At 46.4% G+C, this 25,008-nt stretch overlaps 1 protein-coding gene across 2 annotated transcripts in view; it reads right to left on the reverse strand.

Moving 5' to 3' along the window:
• Nucleotides 1–682: 682 nt before the first annotated feature.
• Nucleotides 683–25,008, reverse strand: part of spring1 (SREBF pathway regulator in golgi 1) — a 40,267-nt gene continuing 15,941 nt past the window's right edge. For both annotated transcript variants that reach the window (XM_085961773.1, XM_085961774.1), the window contains 4 exons: nucleotides 4,700–4,856; nucleotides 4,307–4,458; nucleotides 3,594–3,707; nucleotides 683–2,941 (listed from right to left, as the gene is read on the reverse strand). In XM_085961773.1, coding sequence (XP_085817899.1) covers nucleotides 2,858–2,941; nucleotides 3,594–3,707; nucleotides 4,307–4,458; nucleotides 4,700–4,856 — 507 coding nt within the window. In that variant the 3' untranslated portion in view covers nucleotides 683–2,857. The remainder of the gene's footprint in view (nucleotides 2,942–3,593; nucleotides 3,708–4,306; nucleotides 4,459–4,699; nucleotides 4,857–25,008) is intronic.

Raw genomic sequence — 25,008 nt, forward strand, 5'->3', positions numbered from 1 at the left:
ATGCAAAGAAACAATTGAATTATCAAATGGCGGCTGTACTTTCAAAACCCTTCACCATAAGAAAAATCCTTAAAGAATGAATTGCCCCTTTATTAAAAGTTTTTTTTTTAAATTGTTGTTTTGAATATTTATTTGAATTAGAGTACTGGTATTAGAAGAAACTGATTTTCAGTTAAGCGAAGCCTGGGTGGGTGAAGCAGACAGATGCAGAGGATATGGCCACGAGGGATGCATTTACACTGCAGGTTTCACATTGGTGCGGTAATTTCCACTTTGCTAACTTTGCTCCAGTGCGAAGTAGAGTGAGATTCCCTGGAGGCAGTGGTCTCCCATGGTTTTGGTTTGAAAGTATGTGGCATGTAAATCTAGTGAAGTGTCAAACCTAGTTCACAAAGTTAGACCTGTTGGACCTTCTGGGGACTTTTTAAACCCAGCTCAAATGTTGAGAGAGCGGGGATTTTCTCACTGTTGGAGCTCTTTCTTGGGCAGCATTGTAGGAGCTCAGCAACGCAGACATGATTCTGTCTGGCTGAAATCTGAACTGCAGCTACCAGTCTCAAACTAGTAGCTACAGTGAAAATGCACCCTTAAACATTCTGGGTTAATGATGGATGTTAATTCAGCCTGGGAACTTAGGGGGTGTCAAAGAAATAAAGAAACTGCCACTGAATAATGAGTCTGATTGGGAGTTAATGATAAAAATGTTATCTGCTACATTTGTTCTTTATTAGGACATTATTCCTTTTTATGACAACAAAAACATTTTTATACATCTCGCAGTTACACGTACACTCAATCCCCGTACACAAATTAAGTTAGCTTATATTAAGTTAATAGAAACCTCGAATATAAAACAACAAAAAATGAAAGCACATGATTTATTCTTTAGCTCTCGGGAAGAAGATGCTCTCTACATTAAAACTTGTCTTTTAATACACATACAGAACAAAAAATCTCATATTTTAGCATATTCTATTCACTTGTCCTTTACCTCGGGCTCATCTGCCTGGAGACTCTTTCAAATGAAAGAAAATAATGCATGACTAATGCCTTTCAACCTCAAGTATTCATTAAAGGATATGGGGAAAAATTTGGTTGGCTAGTGCCTCACATTAGCGCCTCCGGGGGGCGCTAATGGCACGCTAGCAACTTAGCGCCCGAGCGCGGCGATTTTAGCGTCACTTGCGAAACTGACCTGTCGTTTTGCGCTGCCACTAAACACTACCGCCACGATCTCCTGCACCCGCAGATCGTGACGTCAGTCAAGCGTGCAACGCCCCAGACCAGATATTGAGTCGCACCCCCTGCCGCTAAGAACAACAGGTAGTGAGGAACATTTTCAAGTCGGGAAGGGGTAGCGCTGTTTAAAGGCATGCTCTTCCTGCTTTTCCTTGTCAGCAAAATTTTTGGTACAGGCAGGGTGAGAGGGAGAGAGACGTCTGGAGAGATTTAACTGTTCTAAGGAGTTTTGGCCCTCAGCACCACTTATGAAGTTCCTAAGCGCCGAGCTCTTTCCCTGAGCCTATCCATTAGTGCTTCCAACACAATTGCTTTAGAGGTCTCTCCAGGCCGAGATTCAAGGCTGCAATGAGCAGGGTGTGGCTGGCCAGCAAGATGGCCCCTCCCCTTTAGGAACTGGTCACGCCAGTCTGTCTGGCTTCCATGGTAACGGACATCGCCTGAGCTTCGGTAGCATTCTGAGGTAGCGCCTCGCTCCCCGATGTTTGTGCCTTAAGAGAGGTGTGTAAAACTTGATTTCGTGCTCAAATCACCTCCAGAGGCGATAGAGGCAAATTTTGCAGTCGGAGGCAATAATTAGCGCTGGGCACTAAACTTTGCACCCGGCCGATATTAGGGCCCCAAAATGGGCAAATCCCAATTTTTCCCCGCATACGGTTTCCTTAAAAACTGAACTCAAAAAAGGGCTTGCTTTCTCACCATCTAAATACTACAGCTCTTTTTCTTCCTTTCTCACAATACAACTGCCTTATTCAAGAGCTGATCAGGAAACTCCAACATGCTTTTTTTCTCTTTTGTTTTATCTATATTGTAGAAAATGTTCCTTTTGACTTTTGTTTTATCTTTCATGGATTAATGGGGAAGTTATTCTCTGACATTATCAGAAACGGCCAGAGCTTACAAACGTATCATTTTGATTTTTAGTTTGTGTCGATCATCAAGTAAGATTCCACATCTTTACTGAAGGTATGTTTCCAATATTAAGGCCAAAACACGACATATCATTTAGCTTAGAGTGGAGATAACCTAATATAAGCAATCTCAATCTTTGCAGCCTATATTTAACTAAAACAATTCCATTTTGCTGCATCAAATATCATGCTTCACTGGTGTCCAAAATTGGACTACAAAGCTACATGTGGTTCCATCTTATAATCGTATTCCTTTATGAATTGGCAAGACTTAAAATGACATTCGAGCAAGCAGAAAGTCTGAACGGCTCATAAATCAAGTGTTATGTACATCTTAATTTTGATAAACATATGCATATATTTACATATCTTGTTCAAATTCATTTCCAAATATGCAAATAAACTGTAATTAGTGTAACAGATGATACGTTAGTTGCTGGCAGTAGTCTGCTCGGGCTGCAATATTGAGCACGGCACTAATTACACATTTTGGAAGGGTATTGTTATTGCATTTGGTTGCCTTGATTGCTGCCATCAAGACAGTTCAAAAGTTAAAACAAAATAAATATTAAATAATGATGTAGAAAACAAAGTTACAGGTACTGTGGTTTCCTCGTATTTTTAAAAAACCTCTGCAATCCTTCCACGGTGAAAGTTTGTCCAAACAGAGCATGCCTTGGTCATGACGGCTATTTTAACAACATAGATTAAAGTGGAAGTAGCTCTGGCAGATCTTCTCCGTAGCAATACTTTGCAGCAGGATCTCTGTAGTTATTTTCATGTTGAACACTCTGCAGGGGGGAAAAATTGCATCAATAGATGGGGAAATATACCGAAAAGGGAAAGTTGGAAACAGGACGACGTCATGATGTGTACTTATGCAATAATGTTATCAAACAACATTAGTCCTTGAAGACTATAATAGTGTTGCACCATATACCTGCAACCAGTGAAGCTATGAGCAGGTTGCAAGAATCAGCTCAGAAAGTAAAACATAAAAGAACACCTTACACATTCTCACTAGGCATCATAGTGATATTCAGCCGGTGACGTGGTTGACTTTGGGCCTGATACTACCGAAAACCACCCAATACAAATAACTGAGTCACATGGTATTCAGCAGTCCAGGGTTCACTTTCAGGATATGAATCTTTCTACAGAATATATCTATACAAAGAAAATTAGAGGTTATTCAGCATATTCTGACAATGTTGAGTTTGTAAAAGTTAGCTCATGAGATAGTTGTCCAACTGTCAAAGTGTAACTTGCTTTCCCACACATCAGATATGATAAAGTCGAATTGTGAGAAGTGTAGGATGGGGTTGCAAATAACTGGCTCAAATAATGGCAAATATAATGGAACTGAATGATGCATGACATTTATTTTTATTGTGTGTTGTTCTCACCAACTCTGCAGTCATTTGAAATTTGTTCATTACGAACCTGAGATGACGTTCTGCACTTTGCCAGGCAGAGCTCAAAGTGGTCTTCAATTGCTGTAAACAGATTCTGGAAGGCTTCTGCAGCCCTGTTCAGGAAACGTTCCAATAGAAGTTGCTGAGGAGGAGAAACCACACAGATTTTAAATGCAGTTTGCAATACAATATTTTAAATATTATGCAAAAATTGAGTCAATTTCATACTTCAAAGTTAATTTCATCTCAAAAAATTGTTTGCATGCTATTGTGGTTTACAATGAATGTCTGATCCAAGTGTTACTTTACAGCAGAGTTCTTCAGGTCAATTCCTGCAAAGCAATATTAATCTCTAACTTGATGAACTGTTCAGACGGATGCAATATTTCTTTCTCATGCTTGACCACTATTGTTAACTAGGTAACATTTTGGTCAGGCTGAACATCCTGCAAGCATTTTTAAACAATTTCATAGAGATAGTATTAACAGCACAGAAACAGGCCAATCGGCCCAACAGGTCCATGCCTCCTCCCACTGTTCTTCATCTAACCCTAGAAGCTGAAGTAGTTGTATTAATCATTTATAATGTTGAAATACTCAAAGGCTTACTCACATTTTGAACTGCTACACAAAGATACAGTTGGATTTTGTTTTGTTTTTTTAATTCACACCTACATTTGACAATCTCAATCTGTTAAATGCCAGATGTTTGCACCTTGAAAGAGGGAAGCATTTTCTTACCTTATTTGGCTGTAGGCAACAGGAGACACAGTACTCATACACACTGCAGCAGTCATTGGGCAGGCAGGTGTCACATGCATACAACTTTGTGCTAGGTGTGCTTACACTGCAGCAGCCATTCACAAGCAAGTCTTTCCTCTCGCACACATAACCTGCAATAAAATGGAATAAAAAGGGAAACAATGGTATAAAATCTCACAGCAAATCTTAGGAGTTGTGCAGCTTATTTCAAATGGGAAACAATGTCACTATGATATACACATTATTCAGAAGAGCCTCGACTCTTTAAAAAAAATCATGCTATTATTAATCAACAGCCGAGTGAATTTTAAAGAGAATGAGGAAGTGGAAGTGCTTGCTAGATGGAAACTAGGTAATGGCACATTTCCTCACCTTGTTCATCTGTAATTAGCAGTTTACCCTGGATGGAGTTTCGACACTGTGCGTTCTGCCTGCTGCTGTTCCCCAGGTTAAACCGCACTTTCCACACGATTCGCCGCTCAGAACCTCTAAGCTGCAACAAGTTTCGGTCGAGCACCGTTCTTTCCTCCTGAACACAATGAGCAAGAGGAAAAGAAAAGTTTAGCAGGTACAAAAAAATCCTAGTACTAATGTTGTTTTTCATCATCAGTGGCCTTTGCTAAAGTAATCTAAACAGCTAAAGTGCTGTCACAGGGCTTATTTAGCATTTTGGTACAAGAAAAGTTGCACTTGAACTGAAATGCTTTAAAGAAAGTATTTTAATTTACATAACGTCGTTCACAACCTCAGGATGTCCCAACGCACTTCACAGCTAACGCAGTAATTTTGAAGCATAGTCACTATTATAATGGAGGGAAATGCAGCAGCCAATTTGCACACAGCAAGATCCCACAAACAGCAAACCGATAAATGACCAATTAAACAGGTTCAGATAAATGTTGGCCAGGACGCTGGGAGAACTTCCCTACCCTTCCTCGAAAACTGCCATGGGATCTTTCACAGCCATCCGGGAGGGCAGGCAGGACCTCAGTTTAACATTTCATCTGAAATAAGGCAGCTCTGACAGTACAGCACTCCCTCAGTGGTGCTCTGGAACGTCAACTGAAATTATGTGCTCAAGTCCTGGAGTGGAGCTTGAACCCATGACCTCCTGACTCAGAGGCAAGAGTGCTACCAGTGAGCCAAGGCAGACACCTTTAATAATCCGATATTAGAATTCCATATCCTTAAATTGCGCTCACTGCCAATACTTCACCCCAGTGTTATCGAGCTCAAAGTAATTTCTCAACACAATTTAAGTTTGGAAGACCGGAATCTATAATTGTACCGCTGACTGTTTTATCACAGTTCAAGTGAACATAACAAAAACTTTTCATTACGCTTCACTTAAATCCTGGTGACAATATGCTAACCAATTCTGTGTAGAATGGGGCGGCAGGATTTAATTTCACAATTTACAATTATTGTAATAAATCGCAAAGCTAAATTGCAATGAATATTTTGTCCAATTTAGCGTTCCATTTTCTTTACACAATGAAATTAATGTTGCATAACTGCAGAAAAATCATGAAATCTAGCATGACAGTTAAGTGGTTATACAGTATACCACCAATGTGTTAACAAGTCAACTAATTGTCTGGACAGGATGTAGAATTTTAAGCATCTGTTACGTATACAACAGATTATAAAAATGCCAGTATGAATAAATGACACTTTTAATTAAAAACCTTTCTTAAATACTACCGATGATTAAAGGACTCATTAAGAGCTTTAGCTATTACCATGATTCATGTTTTGCAAATGTTTGGGCACTCGATACATTAATTTTCACAACCAATTATAATGAAACTACGAACCCTGTGGACAAATATTCACACTTTTCTTGCCAGAATCTTTACTGGTATATTACCTTTATTTTAGCTATGGTAGCTCCAGGTGTACAGTCTGACTAATACACCATTCATTTTGAAAAGGGAGGAGCCAATCTAATTTTGATGACTTTGCATTCAAATAAGGTGCAAATAAATCCAATCAATACTTAATAACTGGTCTCACTCCTTCTGTTATCAAATTCTTGCTGCAAGAACCAAATATAACCAAAGTATATCTGTTTTTAATACATTTGAATGGGTGTAACATTCAGGATTTCAGAAGTAAAGGATTTGAGCTGAAAACAAGTGCAGTGATCAGTCTCTTATGCACCGTGCTTGGGTAAAACCAAACTCCTCAGCATTCGAATTCCAGCTGCAGCTCCCAAGCACTCTCATGGGCAAATAACTTGAAATAATACATGGGCTTAAGGAGAAACACATTTGGCTGCACTACCCTCCCACCCACCTGCAGCCTGTCCCATTTCACAAGCAGATGTGGTGCAGTAACAGATGCGATAGCCTCATTATCAACTTCTACAAATCCATTTTTATCTCAGACTGGATGAGTCAGTTTGCCTGGAATTGTTTTTTTTGTTTTTTTTAATTAGGACCCAGTTTTCTTTTTCTGTAATTCACCACAACTTGACTTCCTCGTCAAAAAAGCGTTTATCCTACTGCAAAGGAATAACCGCCAAACTCTCTGCAAAAGCCCATTAAGTTAATTTCAAGTTCAAGGTGAATGGATTAATTCTACAGTCTCACACCATACACAGTTAGCCGAAAAGTCTCCACCTTATAAAATAAAACCATTAATACATTCCCCTCCAAGAGTTAGGCTGACTGAATGCACCTTCCTAAACTATAACTATGTTGAGCTCTTTGGGAAGATCTACTTGCTACAATTTGGAGAGGGAATTGTTGAACTATATATTAGAGCAGCCTCCTTCGCAAACTTTGAAAATGTTCCTTGCATTGGTTACGGTCAAATAGATTAATAGAGTCCACACCAACTACCAGTCCATTTTGAATCAAAGTTGAATCATATCTCCTTTTTGTTTTAGACCATTTTCATTGCAAAGGTGGTATCAGGCTTGGATCAGTAGTAGCACTCTCACCTCTGAGTCAGAAGGTTGTGGGTTCAAGTCCCACTCCAGAGACTTGAGCACGTAATCAAGACTGATACTTCAGTGCAGTACCGAGGGTGTGCTGCACTGTCGGAGCTGCCATCTTTTGGATGAGATGTTAAACCGAGGCCCCATCTGCTCTCTCAGGTGGATGTAAAAGATCCCATGGCACTATTCGAAGAAGAGCAGGAGAGTTCTCCCGGTGTCCTGACAAATATTTATCCCTCAACCAACATTATTAAAAACAGATTATATGGCCATGTATCTCACTGCTGTTTGTGGGACCTTGCTATGCACAAATTGGCTACACTACAAAAGTACCTCATTAGCTGTAAAGCGCTTTAGGACATCCTGCGGTCATGTAAGACTCTATATAAATGCAAGTCCTTTCCTTTAGCAATAGGTACTGCGTACCAAAATACTGAAGTGGGGATAGTTCAGCAGGTTGGTGACTTCACCCTGCTACACAAGATTGGCAGAATATGAGTGCATTTAATATTCTTTAATTTAAAGGAAGTAAAGGGAGTAAATTAAGGGTAGGACATGGCAGGGCAGCTCAGCAGCGTAGAGTGCTCCTCCTGTGCTATGTGGGAAGTCAGGGACACTTTCGGTGTCCAGGGCGAACACATGTGCAGGAAGTGTCTCCAGCTGCAGCTACTCGAAATCCGTGTTTCAGAGCTGGAGTCACTGTGGAGTATCCGCGAAGCTGAGATCTTCGTGGATAGCACGTTTAACGAGGTGGTCACACCGCAGGTAAAAAGTGCACAGGCAGACAAGAAATGGGTGATCGCCAGACAGAGTAAAAGAACTAGGAAGGTAGTGCAGGAGTCCCCTGGGTCCATCTTCCCTCTCCAACAGATTTTCCGTTTTGGATACTGATGGGGGAGATGGTTTCTCAGGGGAATGCAGCAAGAGCCAAGGCCGTGGCACTAAGAGTGGCTCAGCTGCACAGGAGGGGAGGAAAAAGAGTGGGAGAGCAATAGTGATAGGGGATTCTATCGTAAGGAGAACAGATAGACGTTTTTGTTGCCGCAGATGTGACTCCTGGGTGGTATGTTGCCTCCCCGGTACCAGGGTCAAGGATGTCACTGAACGGCTGCAGGGCATTCTGAAGGGGGAGGGCGAACAGTCAGAGGTCGTGGTTCACATTGGTACCAACAACATGGGTAGAAAGAGGGATGAGGTCCTGCAACAAGAATTTAGGGAGCTAGGTAGCAGATTAAAAAGCAGGACCTCAAAGGCTGTAATATCTGGATTACTCCCAGTGCCACGTGGTAGTGAGTATAAGAATAGGAGGTTAGAGCAGATGAATGCGTGGCTGGAGAGTTGGTGCAGGAGGGAGGGCTTTAGTTTCCTGGATCACTCGGTCTGCTTCTGGGGAAGGTGGGACCTGTACAAGTCGGACAGGTTGCACCTGAACCGGAACGGGACCAACATCCTTGCGGGGAGGTTTGCTAGTACTGTTGGGGGGGTTTAAACTAACTTGGCAGGGGGATCGGATACGGAGTGGAGCTATAGTAGGGGGTGATGCACAGCCAAATATAGAGGAAAAAACAAGTCAGCCTGGAAGGCAGAGCAAATATGTAACGGCACAAGGGAGTATGGCAAGGCTGGATGGCATTTATTTTAATGCAAGGAGTCTTGCGAGTAAGGTAGATGAATCGAAGGTGTTGATGAACACATGGGAGTATGATATTGTTGCTATCACGGAGACATGGTTGAGGGAGGGGCAGGACTGGCAGCTCAATATTCCGGGGTATAGAATCTTCAGGCGAGACAGAGGGGGTGTAAAAGAGGAGGGGGTATCACAATATTAATCAAGGAGTCAATTACTGCTGTAAGGAGGGATGATATCTTAGCAGGTTCCTCTAATGAGGCCATATGGGTAGAACTTAAAAACAAAAAGGGGGCAAGCATTTTGCTGGGAGTGTACTATAGGCCCCCAAACAGTCAGGGGGAGATAGAGGAACAGATATGTAGGCAAATCTCAGAGAAGTGTAGAAATAATAGGGTAATAATAGTAGGGGATTTCAACTTCCCCAATATTAACTGGGATAGTCAGAGCGTGAAAGGCTTAGAGGGTACAGAATTCTTAAAGTGCATCCAGGAGAGCTTTTTGAGCCAGCATGTAGAAAGTCCTACAAGAGAGGGGGCAGTACTGGACCTAATTCTAGGGAATGTAGCCGGACAAGTGGTAGAAGTGTCAGTAGGAGAGCATTTTGGTGACAGTGACCATAATTCAGTGAGATTTAAGGTAGTCATGGAAAAGGACAAAGATGGACTGGAAATAAAGGTTCTAAATTGGGGGAAGGCCAATTTTAATATGATAAGGCAGGATCTGGCCAAAGTGGACTGGGATCAGCTACTTATAGGAAAATCCACATCAGAGCAATGGGAGTCTTTCAGAAAGGAAAGAGAGAGAGTACAACGCCAACATGTTCCCGTAAAGGTCAAGGGGGGGACCAAAAAGCCCAGGGAACCCTGGATGTCAAGGGATATACAAGAATGGATTAGGAAAAAAAGGGAGGCTTTTGACAGATACAAAGGACTAAAAACAGTGAAGGCCCTAGGAGTATAGAAAGTGCAGGGGGTTACTGAAAAAAGAAATTAGGAGAGTGAAGAGGGGGCATGAAAAAACATTGGCGGGCAAAATAAAGGAAAATCCCAAGGTGTTTTTTAAGTATATTAAGGGCAAGAGGATAACCAGGGAAAGAGTAGGGCCCATTAGGGACCAAGGTGGCAATCTGTGTGTAGAGCTGGAAGATGCAGGTGAGGTTTTAAATGAATATTTTGCATCTGTGTTCACTATGGAGAAGGACGATGTAGGCATAGAAATTAGGCAGGGGGATTGTTGTGATATACAGGAAACTTTGGTTTATCCGGAGGTTAACTGTCCAGAATGCTCGATCCACCGGCAAAAATCAGGAGACGTTTAGTTAGGTTTTTTTCTTTTCGTTGCTTTTTTTCCCCCCACCAGTCAGGCTCTGCAAGGTCTCGCTGAAGCTGTTGCTAAGCTAGAGACGCTTGCAAGGTACGGCCGACTGTTTAGAAGCTGTGCAACAGGGTTTGTTGCCAGATACGGAGCTCCGTATGTTTCAACATTAGCACTGGTTTGTCCAGCAGTTTTGATGGGACGGCAACAGCTCGGTCCCGTCGGTGCCGGATATCACAAAGTTTCCTATACTTGAATAAATTAGTATCGAGAGGGAGGAGGTACCAGCGGTTTTAGCGGGCTTAAAAGTGGATAAATCTCCAGGCCCAGACGAGATGTATCCCAGGCTGCTGTGTGAGGCAAGGGGAGGAGATTGCAGGGGCTCGTGACACAAATTTTCAGAACCTCTCTGGCCACAGGGGGGAGGTGCTAGAGGACTGGAGAACAGCTAACATAGTACCATTATTCAAGAAGGTTAGTAGAGATAAATCAGGGAATTACAGACCAGTGAGCCTAACATCAGTGGTAGGGAAATTATTGGGAAAAAATTCTGAGGGACAGAATTAGTCTCCACTTGGAGAGGCAAGGATTAATCAAGGATAGTCAACATGGCTTTGTCAGGGGGAGATTATGTCTAACCAATTTGATTGAATTTTGAGAGGGGGTGACTAGGTGTGTGGATGAGGGTAGTGCAGTTGATGTAGTCTACATGGATTTCAGTAAGGCTTTTGACAAAGTCCCACATGGGAGACTGGTCAAGAAGGTAAGAGCCCATGGGATCCAGGGCAATTTGGCACATTGGATCCAAAATTGGCTTAGTGGCAGGAGGCAGAGGATGATGGTCGAAGGTTGTTTTTGTGACTGGAAGCCTGTGTCCAGTGGTGTACCGCAGGGATCAGTGCTGGGTCCCTTGCTGTTTGTAGTGTACATTAATGATTTAGCTATGAATGTAGGGGGTATGATCAGTCAGTTCGCAGATGTCACGAAAATTGGTGGAGTGGTAAATAGCGAGGAGGGAAGCCTCAGGCTACAGGACGATATAGACGGGTTGGCTAGATGGGCAGAACAGTGGCAAATGGAATTTAACCCTGAAAAGTGCAAGGTGATGCATTTTGGGAGGACTAACAAGGCAAGGGAATACACAATGAATGGTAGGGCCCTAGGAAGGACAGAGGATCAGATGGACCTTGGTGTGCATGTACATAGATCCCTGAAGGCAGCAGGACAGGTAGATAAGGTGGTTAAAAAGGCATATGGGATACTTGCCTTCATTAGCCGAGGCATAGGATATAAGAGCGGGGAGGTTATGATGAAGCTGTACAAAACGCTAGTTAGGTCACAGCTGGAATACTGTGTGCAGTTCTGGTCACCACACTATAGGAAGGATGTGATTGCATTGGAGAGGGTGCAGAGGAGATTCACCAGGATGTTACCTGGGCTGGAGCGCTTCAGCTATGAAGAGAGACTGGACAGGCTGGGGTTGCTTTCCTTGGAGCAGAGAAGGCTGAGGGGGGGACCTGATTGAGGTGTACAAAATTATGAGGGGCCTAGATAGGGTAGATAGAAAGGAACTTTTCCTCTTAGTAGAGGGGTCAATAACTAGGGGGCATAGTTTCAAGGTAAGGGGCAGGAGGTTTAGAGGGGATTTGAGGAAAAACTTTTTCACCCAGAGGGTGGTTGGAATCTGGAACTCACTGCCTAAAAGGGTGGTAGAGGCAGGAACACTCACAGCATTCAAAAAGCATTTAGATGAGCACTTGAAACGCCATAGCATACAGGCTACGGACCAAGTGCTGGAAAATGGGATTAGAATACAGGGCTTGATGGCCGGCGCAGACACGATGGGCCAAAAGGCCTCTTTATGTGCTGTATAACTCTATGACTATGAGCACATCCCATAATTCTCCACATAGCACATTCCCAATATCGGTCTCATCATTAAGCGACACTTCCCCAGAGAGGTATATGTTTAAATAAGAAATCACAAGGGTGAGCCACTCCATCCACTCTTGTGCTAGTTGCTTAGTTGCGCACAACAGTGGCAGCAACAGAGGCCTGTGAGAAGATTGACTGGCTTGCCCACTATGAATGATGCGGGAAGCGAAAAAGAAGCAAAACATATTGTTGAAAATTAAGGCAGAAGTAAAAAATACAATTATTTGAATGAAAGAAAATATATAACTGGGATTTGATAGATTTCAAAGAATATATGCCACAGTTACAAACAGCTTCAAAAAGAGGCACAATATTCAACTTTAAAAATTGTGGGACTTTTTGTATACCCTAGTCAAAAACCCATTTATGATTTCACTATAATCGGGCACACAAGAGGAAATCTCCCCCTTAGTTTAACTGAAAAAAAGATAATGCACTAAAATTGTATAGTTTCAGTTTAGGATTGGACATCACCAACATTATATGTAGCTATGCCTATGTAATGTGATTGTCTAGATTGCATGCTCTAATCTGCTGTGTGTGGGTTTTTTTTAATTTGTTTATGGGATGTGGGCATCACTGGCAAGGCCAGCATTTACTGCCCATCCCTAGTTGCCCTCGAGAAGGTGGTGGTGAGCCACTTTCTTGAACCGCTGCAGTCCGTGTGGTGAAGGTACTACCACACTGCTGTTAAGGAGGGAGTTCCAGGATTTTGACCCAGCGACGATGAAGGATCAGCGATATACTTCTAAGTTAGGATGGTGTGTGACTTGGAGGGGAACTTGGAGGTGGTGGTGTTCCCATGCGCCTGCTGCTCTTGTCCTTCTAGGTGGAAGAGGCCGTGGTTTGGAAGGTGCTGCCGAAGAAGCCTTGGCAAGTTGCTGCAGTGCATCTTGTAGAGGGTACACGCGGCAGCCATGGTATGCCAGTGGTGGAGGGAGTGAACGTTTAAGATGGTGGATGGGGTGCCAATCAAGCAGGCTGCTTTGTCTTGGATGGTGTCGAGCTTCTCGAGTGTTGTTGGAGCTGCACTCATCCAAGCAAGTGGAGAGTATTCTATCACACTCCTGACTTGTGCCTTGTAGATGGTGGAAAGGCTTTGGAGGATCAGGAGGTAAGACACTCGCTGCAAAATACCTAGCCTCTGACCTGCTCTTGTTGCCACAGTATTTATGTGGCTGGTCCAGTTATGTTTCTGGTCAATGGTGACCCCCAGGATGTTGATGGTGGGAGATTCGGCGATAGTAATGCCGTTGAATGTCAAGGGCGGTGGTTAGACTCTCACTTGTTGGATATAGTCATTGCTTGGCACTTGTCTGGCGCAAATGTTACCTGCCACTTATCCGCCCAAGCCTGAATGTCGTCCAGGTCTTGTAGCGTGTGCGCATGGACTGCTTCATTATCGGAGGAGTTGCGAATGGCACTGAACACTGTGCAGTCATCAGTGAACATCCCCATTTCTGACCTTATGTTGGAGGGAAGGTCATTGATGAAGCAGCTGAAGATGGTTGGGCCGAAGACACTGCCCTGAGGAACTCTTGCAGCGATGTCCTGGGCTGTGATGATTGGCCACCAACCACCTTCCTTTGTGCTAGGTATGACTCCAGCCAGTGGAGAGTTTCTTCCCCCCCCCACTTCCCATTGACTTCATTTTTACTAGGGCTCCTTGATGCCACACTCGGTCAAATGCTGCCTTGATGTCAAGGGCAGTCACTCTCACCTCACGAATTCAGCTCCTTTGTCCATGTTTGGACCAAGGCTGTAATGAAGTCGGGAGCCGAGTGATCTTTGCAGAACCCAAACTGAGCATCAGTGAGCAGGTTATTGGCAAGTGCTGCTTGACAGCACTGTCGATAACACCTTCCATCACTTTGCTGATGATTGAGAGTAGACCGTTAATTGGCCGGATTGTATTTGCCCTGCTTTTTGTGGACAGGACATACCTGGGCAGTTTTCCACATTTGTCAGATAGATGCCTGTGTTGTAGCTGTACTGGAACAGCTTGGCTAGAGGCGCGGCTAGTTCTGGACCACAAGTCTTCAGCACGACAGCCGGGATGTTGTCGGGGCCCATAGCCTTTGCTGTATCCAGTGCGCTCAGCCGTTTCTTGATGTCACGTGGAGTGAATCGAACTGGCTGAAAACTGGCTTCTGTGATGGTGGGGACCTCAGGAGGAGGCCGATATGGATCATTCACTCGGCACTTCTGGTTAAAGATGGTTGCAAACGCTTCAGCCGTGTCATTTGCACTCACGTGCTGGGCTCCACCATCTTGGAGGATGGGGATATTCATGGAGCCTCCTCCTCCCGTTAGTTGTTTAATGGTCCACCACCATTCACGACTGGATGTGGCAGGACTGCAGAGCTTTGATCAGATCTGTTGATTGTAGGATCATTTAGCCCTGTCTATAGCATGCTGCTTCCACTTTTTAGCATGCATGTAGTCCTGTGTTGCAGCTTCCCCAGGTTGGCACCTCATTTTTAGGTACACCTGGTGCTGCTCCTGGCATGCTCTTCTACACTCCTTATTGATCCAGGGTTGGTCCCCAGGCTTGATGGTCATGGTAGAGTGAGGGATATGCCGGGCCATGAGGTTACAGATTGTGGTGGAATACAATTCTGCTGCTGCTGGTGGCCCACAGCGCCTCATGGATGCCCAGTTTTGAGCCGCTAGATCTGTTCTGAATCTAGCCCATTTAGCACGGTGGTAGTGCCGCACAACAGGATGGAGGGTGTCCTCAGTGTGAAGACAGGACGTCGTCTCCACAATGACTGTGCGATGGTCACTGCTACTAATACGGTCATGGACAGATGCATCTGCGACAGGTAGATTGGTGAGGACGAGGTCAAGTAGGTTTTTCCGTCGTGTTGGTTCTCTCACCACCTGTCGCAGGCCCAGACTGGCAGCTATATCCTTCAGGACTCGGCCAACTCGGTCAGTAGTGGTGCTACCGAGCCTCTCTTGATTATGGACATTGAAGCCCCCCACCCAGACTACATTCCCTGCCCTTGCTACTCTCAGTGCTTCTTCCAAGTGGTGTTCAACATGGAGGAGTACTGATTCATCAGCTGAGGGAGGGCGGTAGGTGGTAACCAGCAGGAGGTTTCCTTACCCATGCTTGACCTGAAGCCATGAGACTTCATGGGGTCTGGAGTCAATGTTGAGGACTCCCAGGGCCACTCCTTCCTGACTGTATACCACTGTGCTGCCACCCCTGGTGGGTCTGTCCTGCTGGTGGGACAGGACATACCCAGGGATGGTGATGGAGGAGTTTGGGACATTGGCTGAAAGGTATGATTCTGTGAGTATGACTATGTCAGGCTGTTGCTTGACTAGTCTGTGGGACACCTCTCCCCATTTTGGTACAAGTCCCCAGGTGTTGGTGAGGAGGACTTTGCAGGGTCGACTGGGCTGGGTGTGCCATTGCCGTATCCGTAGCCGGTGCCGAGGTCGATGCCGGGTGGTCCGTCCGGTTTTATTCTTATTATTAGTGTGTTTCGTAGCGGTTTGTTACAACTGAGTGGCTTGCTAGGCCATTTCAGAGGGCAGTTAAGAATCAACCACATTGCTGTGGGTCTGGAGTCACATGTCGGCCAGACCAGGTAAGGACGGCAGATTCCCTTCCCTAAAAGGACATTAGTGAACCAGATGGGTGTGGTAAACCACTTTTATCGTTACACTATAGTTATCACTGTTGTATTGTTATCACCGTTATCACTGTTGTATCACGATACGAGGTCGCCTCTTGTCGCGCTGTTATACCTGGGCTGACCACCTCCGACTCCGCCCATGGCTCCACCTACCTGCCCAGGTATAAAGGTAGTCGACTGGCTGGTATTCCTCCTTGTTGGACCCGATCACCCACGAGGGTGGGCTCTGTTATTTAGTCAATAAAAACCTTTAGTTACGTTCTTAACTCGTCGCTTTTTATTGGACGAATTGATAGGTATATCAATTTTATTGACTAAATTTTAAAGATGTCTACTACTGGCCAGCCAGAAGCCCTCCCAGAAGCACAGCCACACCAGCCGGCTTGGCTGCAAGCCCTCAAACCACCGTACCTGGATCTAAACCCACAGGCAGCAAACGCAGCCCTCAACTTCAAACACTGGCTGGACTGCTTCGAATCCTACCTGGAAGAATCCGGCGCCCCGCAGAGATCCAAACTAAGACTTCTGAACGCCCAAGCGAGCCCGAGAGTATACGCACTCATACAGGACACGACTACGTACGAGGCCGCTATCAACCTACTGAAACAGCAGTACCGCAGCCCGGTAAATTACATGTACACCAGGCACCTCCTAAGATCCCGCCCGCAACAGCCAGGAGAGTCTGTAGCTGAATTTTTACGGGCGCTAAGAGCACTCGGCAGGAACTGTGACTTTAAAGCGGTGACGGCTGTTGAAAATACGGAAGATAATATCCGCGATGCCTTTGTGAAAGGCCTACGGTCCGACTACTCACGGCAAAGACTGCTTGAAGCTAAAGACCTCGACCTGGACAAAGCTGAAGCCCTCGCTCTCTCCCTGGAGGTGGCCCATCAGGACCAGGAGGCGTTTTCCAGGTACTGCTCACGACCCTGGGACTCGGGCCCGGCCCCTACCGCAATACCCTTCGCAGCGCCGCCCCCGGGACCTACCTCAGCGTCGGCGTCCCGGACCCGACCGGGCCCGCCACCCCCGGTACCGGCTCCGACATCGGGCACCCGCGATCGGGCCGCCGGCTGCTTCTTTTGCGGCCAGGAGAAGCACCCGAGGTCGCGCTGCCCAGCCAGGAACTCTACCTGCACAACCTGCAGGAAGAAAGGCCACTTCTCTAAGGCCTGCAGGAGCGGATCTTCAGAGGCCAGCAGTGCCTCATGCGAACTGTGGGGGCGGCCATCTTCTTTCACGGCAACTGAGGCCAGTATCCCCACACGTGAGTCATGGGGGCGGCCATCTTTGATCAAGGCAACCGACCCCAATAGTGCCTCATGTGAGTTATGGGGGCAGCCATCTTCTCCGCCATTTTGTCCTACCTCGTGGGAGACGCCATTTTACACACCACGCCCGACTGCCACCGGGCCCCCGGACCCGACGACCGCCTCGCCCGCAGACGACAACGACTCGCTTACCTACACGCTAGCCTCCGTCACTCTGGATCAAGCCCGCCCACACCACCTGTCCAAGTCGATGATGGACATCAAAGTAAACGGCCACGCCACGACCTGCCTGTTCGACAGCGGAAGCACGGAGAGCTTCATCCACCCAGACACGGTGAGCCACTACTCCCTCCCTGTCCTGCCAACGCGCAACCGAATCTCGATGGCATCGAGGTCCCACGCCACGGACATTAGCGGCTACTGTGCTGTGACCTTGTCGGTTAAGGGTACAGAGTATAAAAACTTTAAACTCCTCGTCCTCCCCCAGCTCTGCGCTGCCGTCCTACTAGGGCTGGACTTCCAATCCCACCTCCAAAGTGTAACCCTAGCATACGGTGGACCCCTCCCCCCACTCACAGTCGACAACCAGCGAAGGTTAAACCGCCCACCGCGTAACACCTGCAGCCTATCCACCCTCAAGGTGCCGCCACCTTCCCTGTTCGCTAACCTCACCCCCGACTGCAAACCCGTCGCTACCAAGAGCAGGCGGTACAGCGCTGGGGACAGAGCTTTCATTAGCTCGGAGGTGCAGCGTCTCCTGAAGGAGGGCATCATCGAGGGGAGCAACAGCCCCTGGCGTGCCCAGGTCGTGGTCGTTAAGACCGGCGATAAAAATCGCCTGGTCATCGACTACAGCCAGACCATAAACAGATACACCCAGCTGGACGCATACCCCCTTCCCCGCATATCTGACATGGTCAATCAGATTGCACAATACCGCGTATTCTCGACCATCGACCTTAAGTCGGCCTACCACCAACTCCCTATCCACCCCGAGGACCGCCAGTACACCGCCTTCGAGGCGAATGGGCGCCTATACCACTTCCTTAGGGTCCCCTTCGGTGTCACCAACGGGGTCTCGGTCTTCCAAAGGGAGATGGACCGGATGGTTGACCAGAACGGACTGCAGGCCACATTCCCCTACCTAGATAACGTCACCATCTGCGGCCGCGACCGGCAGGACCACGACGTGAATCTGGAGAAATTCCTCCGTACAGCCCAACGGCTGAACCTCACCTACAATAAGGAGAAATGTGTGTTTAACACCTCGCGCCTTGCCATCCTTGGCTGTGTAGTAGAGAACGGACTCATCGGCCCCGACCCCGAAAGAATGCGCCCCCTCATGGAGCTACCCCTCCCCCACTGCCCTAAGGCACTTAAGAGAACCCTGGGGCTCTTCGCCTACTATGCCCAATGGGTGCCCAATTATGTGGACAAAGCCAGACCCCTCATGAAGTCCACATCCTTCCCCCTTACGGAGGAAGCGTGCGCAGCCTTCTCCCTCATTAAGGGAGACATTGCCAAGGCCACTATGCACGCAGTGGATGAGTCCATCCCCTTCCAAGTCGAGAGCGATGCATCCGACTTCGCCCTAGCCGCCACCCTTAACCAGGAGGGGAGACCGGTGGCCTTCTTCTCAAGGACCCTACAGGGCCCTGAGATCCGACACTCGTCGGTCGAGAAGGAGGCCCAGGCGATTGTGGAGGCGGTACGACGCTGGAGGCACTACCTGGCAGGCAAACGATTTACCCTCCTTACCGACCAACGTTCGGTCGCTTTTATGTTTAATAACAAGCTGAGGGGCAAAATCAAGAATGACAAGATCTTGAGGTGGAGAATCGAGCTCTCCACCTACGATTATGATATCTTGTACCGGCCAGGTAAGCTGAACGAACCCCCCGATGCTCTGTCACGAATTACATGCGCCAGCGCGCAAAGTGATAGACTTCAGACCCTCCACAACGACCTCTGCCACCCCGGGGTCACCAGACTTTACCACTTCATTAAGGCCCGCAACCTGCCCTACTCCATCGAGGAGGTCAGGACCATGACCAGGAACTGCCAGACCTGCGCCGAGTGCAAACCGCACTTCTTTAGGCCGGACAGAGCAAGCCTGATCAAGGCCACCCGCCCCTTCGAGCGCCTGAGCATCGACTTTAAGGGGCCCCTCCCGTCCTCTGACCGTAATGTGTACTTCCTCAACATTGTTGATGAGTACTCCCGTTTCCCCTTTGCCTTCCCCTGCCCAGACATGACCAGTACCACGGTCATTAAATGCCTGAACGACCTCTTCGCCTTGTTCGGGTTCCCAAACTATATACATAGTGACCGGGGCTCCTCTTTCATGAGCGAGGAACTCCGTCAGTTCCTACTAGCGAGAGGTATTGCAGCAAGTAGGACCACCAGCTACAACCCCCAAGGGAACGGCCAGGTGGAAAGAGAGAACGCGACGGTATGGAAGGCCGTCCTCTTAGCCTTAAAGTCTAAGGGCCTCCCAACCTCCCGCTGGCAGGAAGTCCTCCCGACAGCGCTGCACTCCATCCGGTCACTACTTTGCACTGCCGTTAACGCCACCCCCCATGAACGAATGTTTGTTTTCCCCAGGAAGTCGACTACGGGAACCACTCTACCAACCTGGCTGACCTCTCCGGGGCCCGTCTTGCTGCGAAAGCACGTGAGGGCCCATAAAACAGACCCCCTGGTCGAAAGGGTGGACCTCCTGCACGCCAACCCCCAGTACGCCTACATGGCTTACCCAGACGGGCAGGAGGACACTGTCTCCTTACGAGACCTCGCACCCTCGGGCACTCCGGAGACACCACCTTTACCCCCCCCCACCACCCCCCCAATTCCAGCCCAGGTAGACGGCATGCCGAAACCCCACGAGCCTTCGCCGACCACGCAGACACCAGCACTAACACCGGATAATGCAGCACCGCCGCTGCGACGATCGGAGAGGCTTACGAGGCCTCCGGACAGACTGACATACCAGAACTGGTAGTACACTTCACCCCGCCGGACTCAAATCTAAACAAGGGGTGAATGTGGTAAACCACTTTTATCGTTACACTATAGTTATCACTGTTGTATTGTTATCACCGTTATCACTGTTGTATCACGATACGAGGTCGCCTCTTGTCGCGCTGTTATACCTGGGCTGACCACCTCCGACTCCGCCCATGGCTCCACCTACCTGCCCAGGTATAAAGGTAGTCGACTGGCTGGTATTCCTCCTTGTTGGACCCGATCACCCACGAGTGTGGGCTCTGTTATTTAGTCAATAAAAACCTTTAGTTACGTTCCTAACTCGTCGCTTTTTATTGGACAAATTGATAGGTATATCAATGGGTTTTTACGACAATCCGATAGTTTCATTATCACCATTACTGATACTAGCTTTTTATTCCAGATTTATTTAATTAACTGAATTTAAATTCCCCAGCTGCCGTGGTGGGATTTGAACTCACGTGTGTGCGTATAATCTATTCGTAATACTACTTCACCAAACATTAACCTTGGTTACCAAATAATTTAGAAATGATTTTTGTGCCTTACTCAGCTAATTTTACCATCAACAAGTACATCAGATCAAATGGGATTACCATCGCTGAATCCCCCACCATCAACATCCTGGGGGGGTCACCATTGACCAGAAACGTAGCTTAACTAGCCACATAAAAACTATGGCTACAAGGGCAGGTCAGATGCTGGGTGTTCTGCGGCAAGTGTCTCACCTTCTGACTCCCCAAAGCCTTTCCACCATCTACAAGGCACAAGTCAAGAGCGTCATGGAATAATCTCCACTTGCCTGGATGAGTGCAGCTCCAGCAACACTCAAGAAGCTCGACACCATCCAGGACAAAGCAGTCCGCTCGATTGACACCCCATCCACCACCTTAAACATTCACTTACTCCACCACCGGCGTACCGTGGCTGCAGTGTGTACCATCTACAAGATGCACTGCAGCAACTCGCCAAGGCTTCTTCAACAGCACCTCCCAAACCCGCGACCTCTACCACCTAGAAGGACAAGGGCAGCAGACCCATGGGAACACCATCACCACTAAGTTCTCCTCCAAGTCGCACACCATCCTGACTTGGAAATATATCGCCGTTCCTTCATCGTCGCTGGGTCAAAATCCTGGAACTCCCTCCCTAACTCCCTTCTGCAGGGCTCAGTACTAGGTCCCTTGCTTTTTGTGGTATATAGCAACGATCTTGACTTGAATATAGGGGGTATGATTAAGAAGTTTGCAGATGATACTAAAATCGGCTATGTGGTTGATACTGAAGAAGGAATCTGTAGACTGCAGGAAGATATCAATAAATTGGTCAGGTGGGCAGAACAGTGGCAAATGGAATTCAATCTGGAGAAGTGTGAGGTAATGCATTTGGGAAGGGCTAACAAGGAAAGGGAATATACATTAAATGGTAGGACACTGAGTAGTGTAGAGGAACAAAGGGACCTTGGAGTGCATGTCCACGGATCCCTGAAGGTAGCAGGCCAAGTAGATAAGGTGGTTAAGAAGGCATATGGAATGCTTGCCTTTTGTTAGATGTGGCATAGAATACAAGAGCAGGGGGGTTGTGTGTCAACTGTATAAAACACTAGTTAGGCCTCAGCTAGAGTACTGCGTGCAGTTCTGGTCACCACATTACAGGAAAGATGTGATTGCACTAGAGAGGGTACAGAGGAGATTTACAAGGATGTTGCCGGGAGTAGAGAATCTTAGCTATGAGGAAAGACTGGGTCTGTTTTCCTTGGAACAAAGGAGGCTGAGGGGAGACCTTATTGAGGTGTATAAAATTATGAGGGGCATAGATAAAGTGGATAGGAAGGACCTATTTCCCTTAGCAGAGGGGTCAAAAACCAGGGGGCACAGATTTAAAGTAATTGGTGGAAGGTTTAGAGGGGATTTGAGGGGAAATTTCTTCACCCAGAGGGTTGTGGGGGTCTGGAACTCACTGCCTGAAAGGGTGGTAGAGGCAGGAACCCTAACCACATTTAAAAAGTACTTGGATGTGCACTTGGGATGCTCTAACCTGCAGGGCAACGGACCAAGAGCTGGGAAGTGGGATTAGGCTGGATAGCTCTTTGTTGGCCAGCGCGGACACAATGGACCGAAATGGCCTCCTTCCGTGCTGTAACTTTCTATGATTCTATGATTCCTAACAGCACTGTGGGAGTACCTTCACCTCACGAACTGCAGCAGTTCAAGGCGGCTCACCACCACCTTCTCAAGGGTAATTAGGGATGGGCAATAAATGCTGGCTCTGCCAGTGACGTCCACATCCCATGAATGAATTTTAAAAGTCTTCAAATTGTCCCATTAGTACGTGCTACCAAATATGCTGGTGAAAAGGTTCAAGTCAAGTGTGCAGCCATGTGAACTTTAACTACTTTTTCTTGTTCGTGACATATTGATATTCACAAATATATTTCTTAAATGATTGCAACTAGGGCAGAAGTGAACAGTTCAGGCCTTTCTTTTTGTTCAAATGTCAGGCACTGGACTCTGCTCTTTTACCTCTTGGATAACAGCACAGATTCAGCTGAGCCCAAACCGAGTAGATAAAAACATATAGCACAGAATGACATTCAACCCATTAAACTCACTCACTTCCATTAACCATGTATAAATCACTCTACTGTGGCCTGTAACCAAACTATTTATTCTGCCGAGTAAAGTTCTGCAGAAATACTGCTCAATCCCCAAAGGCAATCAACCCAAACGCCACATTATTCAAACCTAACTGCTGCCATCCACAGGCAAACTCTCTCCTTTTCCTGCAGCAATGGAACCAGTGAGAATTTGATTATCTTGGTGCATATTTAACTCTATACCATTCAAAGCTGTTCCTAACCAGATATTTATTCAGTTCCTTCTGAAGAAGTTGATTGACCACATCAGCTGCTGTCAGTGGCACTCTGTTCTGCATATCCACTTAGATACATTGCTTCTCATCTCAGATCTTGCTCGAGGCTTATTAACTTAGAATCAATGTTCTCCATTTCTACATTTTCGATGCATCTCAGGATTCTAAAGATCTGGATTATGCTCTCAAGACTCATTTTTTCTCCAATTAAAACAAGTTCAGCTCCACAGTCTCTCCTCAAAAGAATTCCGGTACATTAGTACATGAAATATTTCCAAACCCAGGACAAGTTTTCTTGGTTGCCTCTGTGTTGTTCACGAGTACTGTTAGTATCCCATAATATACATTCAAACATGTTCCCCCATGCAGATATCATGCTCACTGGCATAGTTTAGAGTCATGTATCACTTCTTTCTTTCAATACTAGAAATGGCTTTTGCTATCCTTGGGTACAGTTCCTGAATTGACAGTTCACAAAAATGTTATCCAAAATCTGGCCGATTTCCACTCTCATTTCTTTAAGGATTCTCGGTGGACCTGCATCTAGCCCTGGGTGCCTTGGAGACAATTGAGGTTGCTGTTCCTTCACAACTTACTTTACTGTGCCCACTATGCTGTTTGGATGAGAATTGTTAGATCTGGAATTTGGCTAGACTATTTATGAATTAAACCATGCCTTTATAGAGTGCTTTTATCACATTTCTCAGAAACATCCCAAAACATCAATTTGCATTTACTGTATATAGAGCCTTTTGACATAGAAAAATGTCCAACGGTGCTTCACAAAAGCACAGTCAGATAAAAATCGATACTGAGCCAAAGGAGATATTGGGAGGGGTGAGCAAAAGCTTGGTCAAAGAGGTGGTGGGTTTTAAGGAGGGTCTTAAAGGAGAGAGAGGTGTAGGTTTATGGAGAGATTTCCAGAGCATAGGGCGTAGAGAGCTGAAGGCACAGTTGTGGGAGAGAGTGGAGGATGCACAAAAGGCCAAAGTTCAAGGAAAGCACTTTGCATACAACAAGTTACTTTGAAGTACAGTCACTGTTGTTATGTAGCTGAATGGAGGAGCCTTTTTGCACACAGTAAGGTATCACTGGTGTTGACTGAGGGAAGAATATTGGTCAGGATACCAGAAGAATTCCCAGCTCTGTTTCATATGTTACCATGAACATAAGAACATAAGAAATAGGAGCAGGAGTAGACCATTCGGCCCCTCGAGTCTGCTCCGCCATTCAATGAGATCATGGCTGATCTTCTGCCTCAACTCCATTCACCGGCCCTATCGGCATATCCTTTGACGCCTTTACTAATCAGAAATCTATTGACTTCTGTTTTGAATATACCCAATGACTGAGCCTCCACAGCCCTCTGGGGTAGAGAATTCCAAAGATACACCACACTCTGTGAAATTTCTTCTCATCTCAGTCCTGAATGGCCTACCCTTTATCCAGAGGCTGTGGCCCCTGGTTCTAGACTCCCCAGCCAAGGGAAACATTCTCCCAGCATCCACCCTATCAAGCCCTGTAATAATTTTGTATGCTTCAATGAGATCCCCTCTCATTCTTCTGAATTCAAGAGAATACAGGCCTAGTTTACTCAATCTCTTCTCATACGACAGTCCCGCCATCCCAGGAATCAATCTTGTGAACCTTCGTTGCACTCCCTCTATGGCAAGTATATCCTTCCTTAGGTAAGGAGACCAAAATTGTACACACTACTCCAGGTGTGGTCTCACCAAGGCCCTATATAATTGGAGTAAGACTTCTTTACTCCTGTAATCAAATCCTCTTGTAATGAAGGCCAGCATACCATTTGCCTTCCTAACTTTCAGTGACTCATGTGCAAGGACACCCAGGTCCCTTTGAGCATCTGCATTCCCCAATCTTTCACCATTTAGGAAATACTCTGCCTTTCTGTTTTTTCTACCAAAATGGATAACTTCACATTTATCCACATTATATTCTATCTGCCATGTTCTCGCCCACTCACTGAGCCTGTCGAGATCCCCTTGAAGCCTCTGCACATCCTCTTCACAACTGACACCTAGCTTTGTATCATCAGC

The sequence above is a fragment of the Somniosus microcephalus genome, chromosome 19 (assembly GCF_052327205.1).
Source record: "Somniosus microcephalus isolate GS21.2 chromosome 19, FLI_Smic_1.0, whole genome shotgun sequence".
NCBI classification, from domain to species: domain Eukaryota; kingdom Metazoa; phylum Chordata; class Chondrichthyes; order Squaliformes; family Somniosidae; genus Somniosus; species Somniosus microcephalus.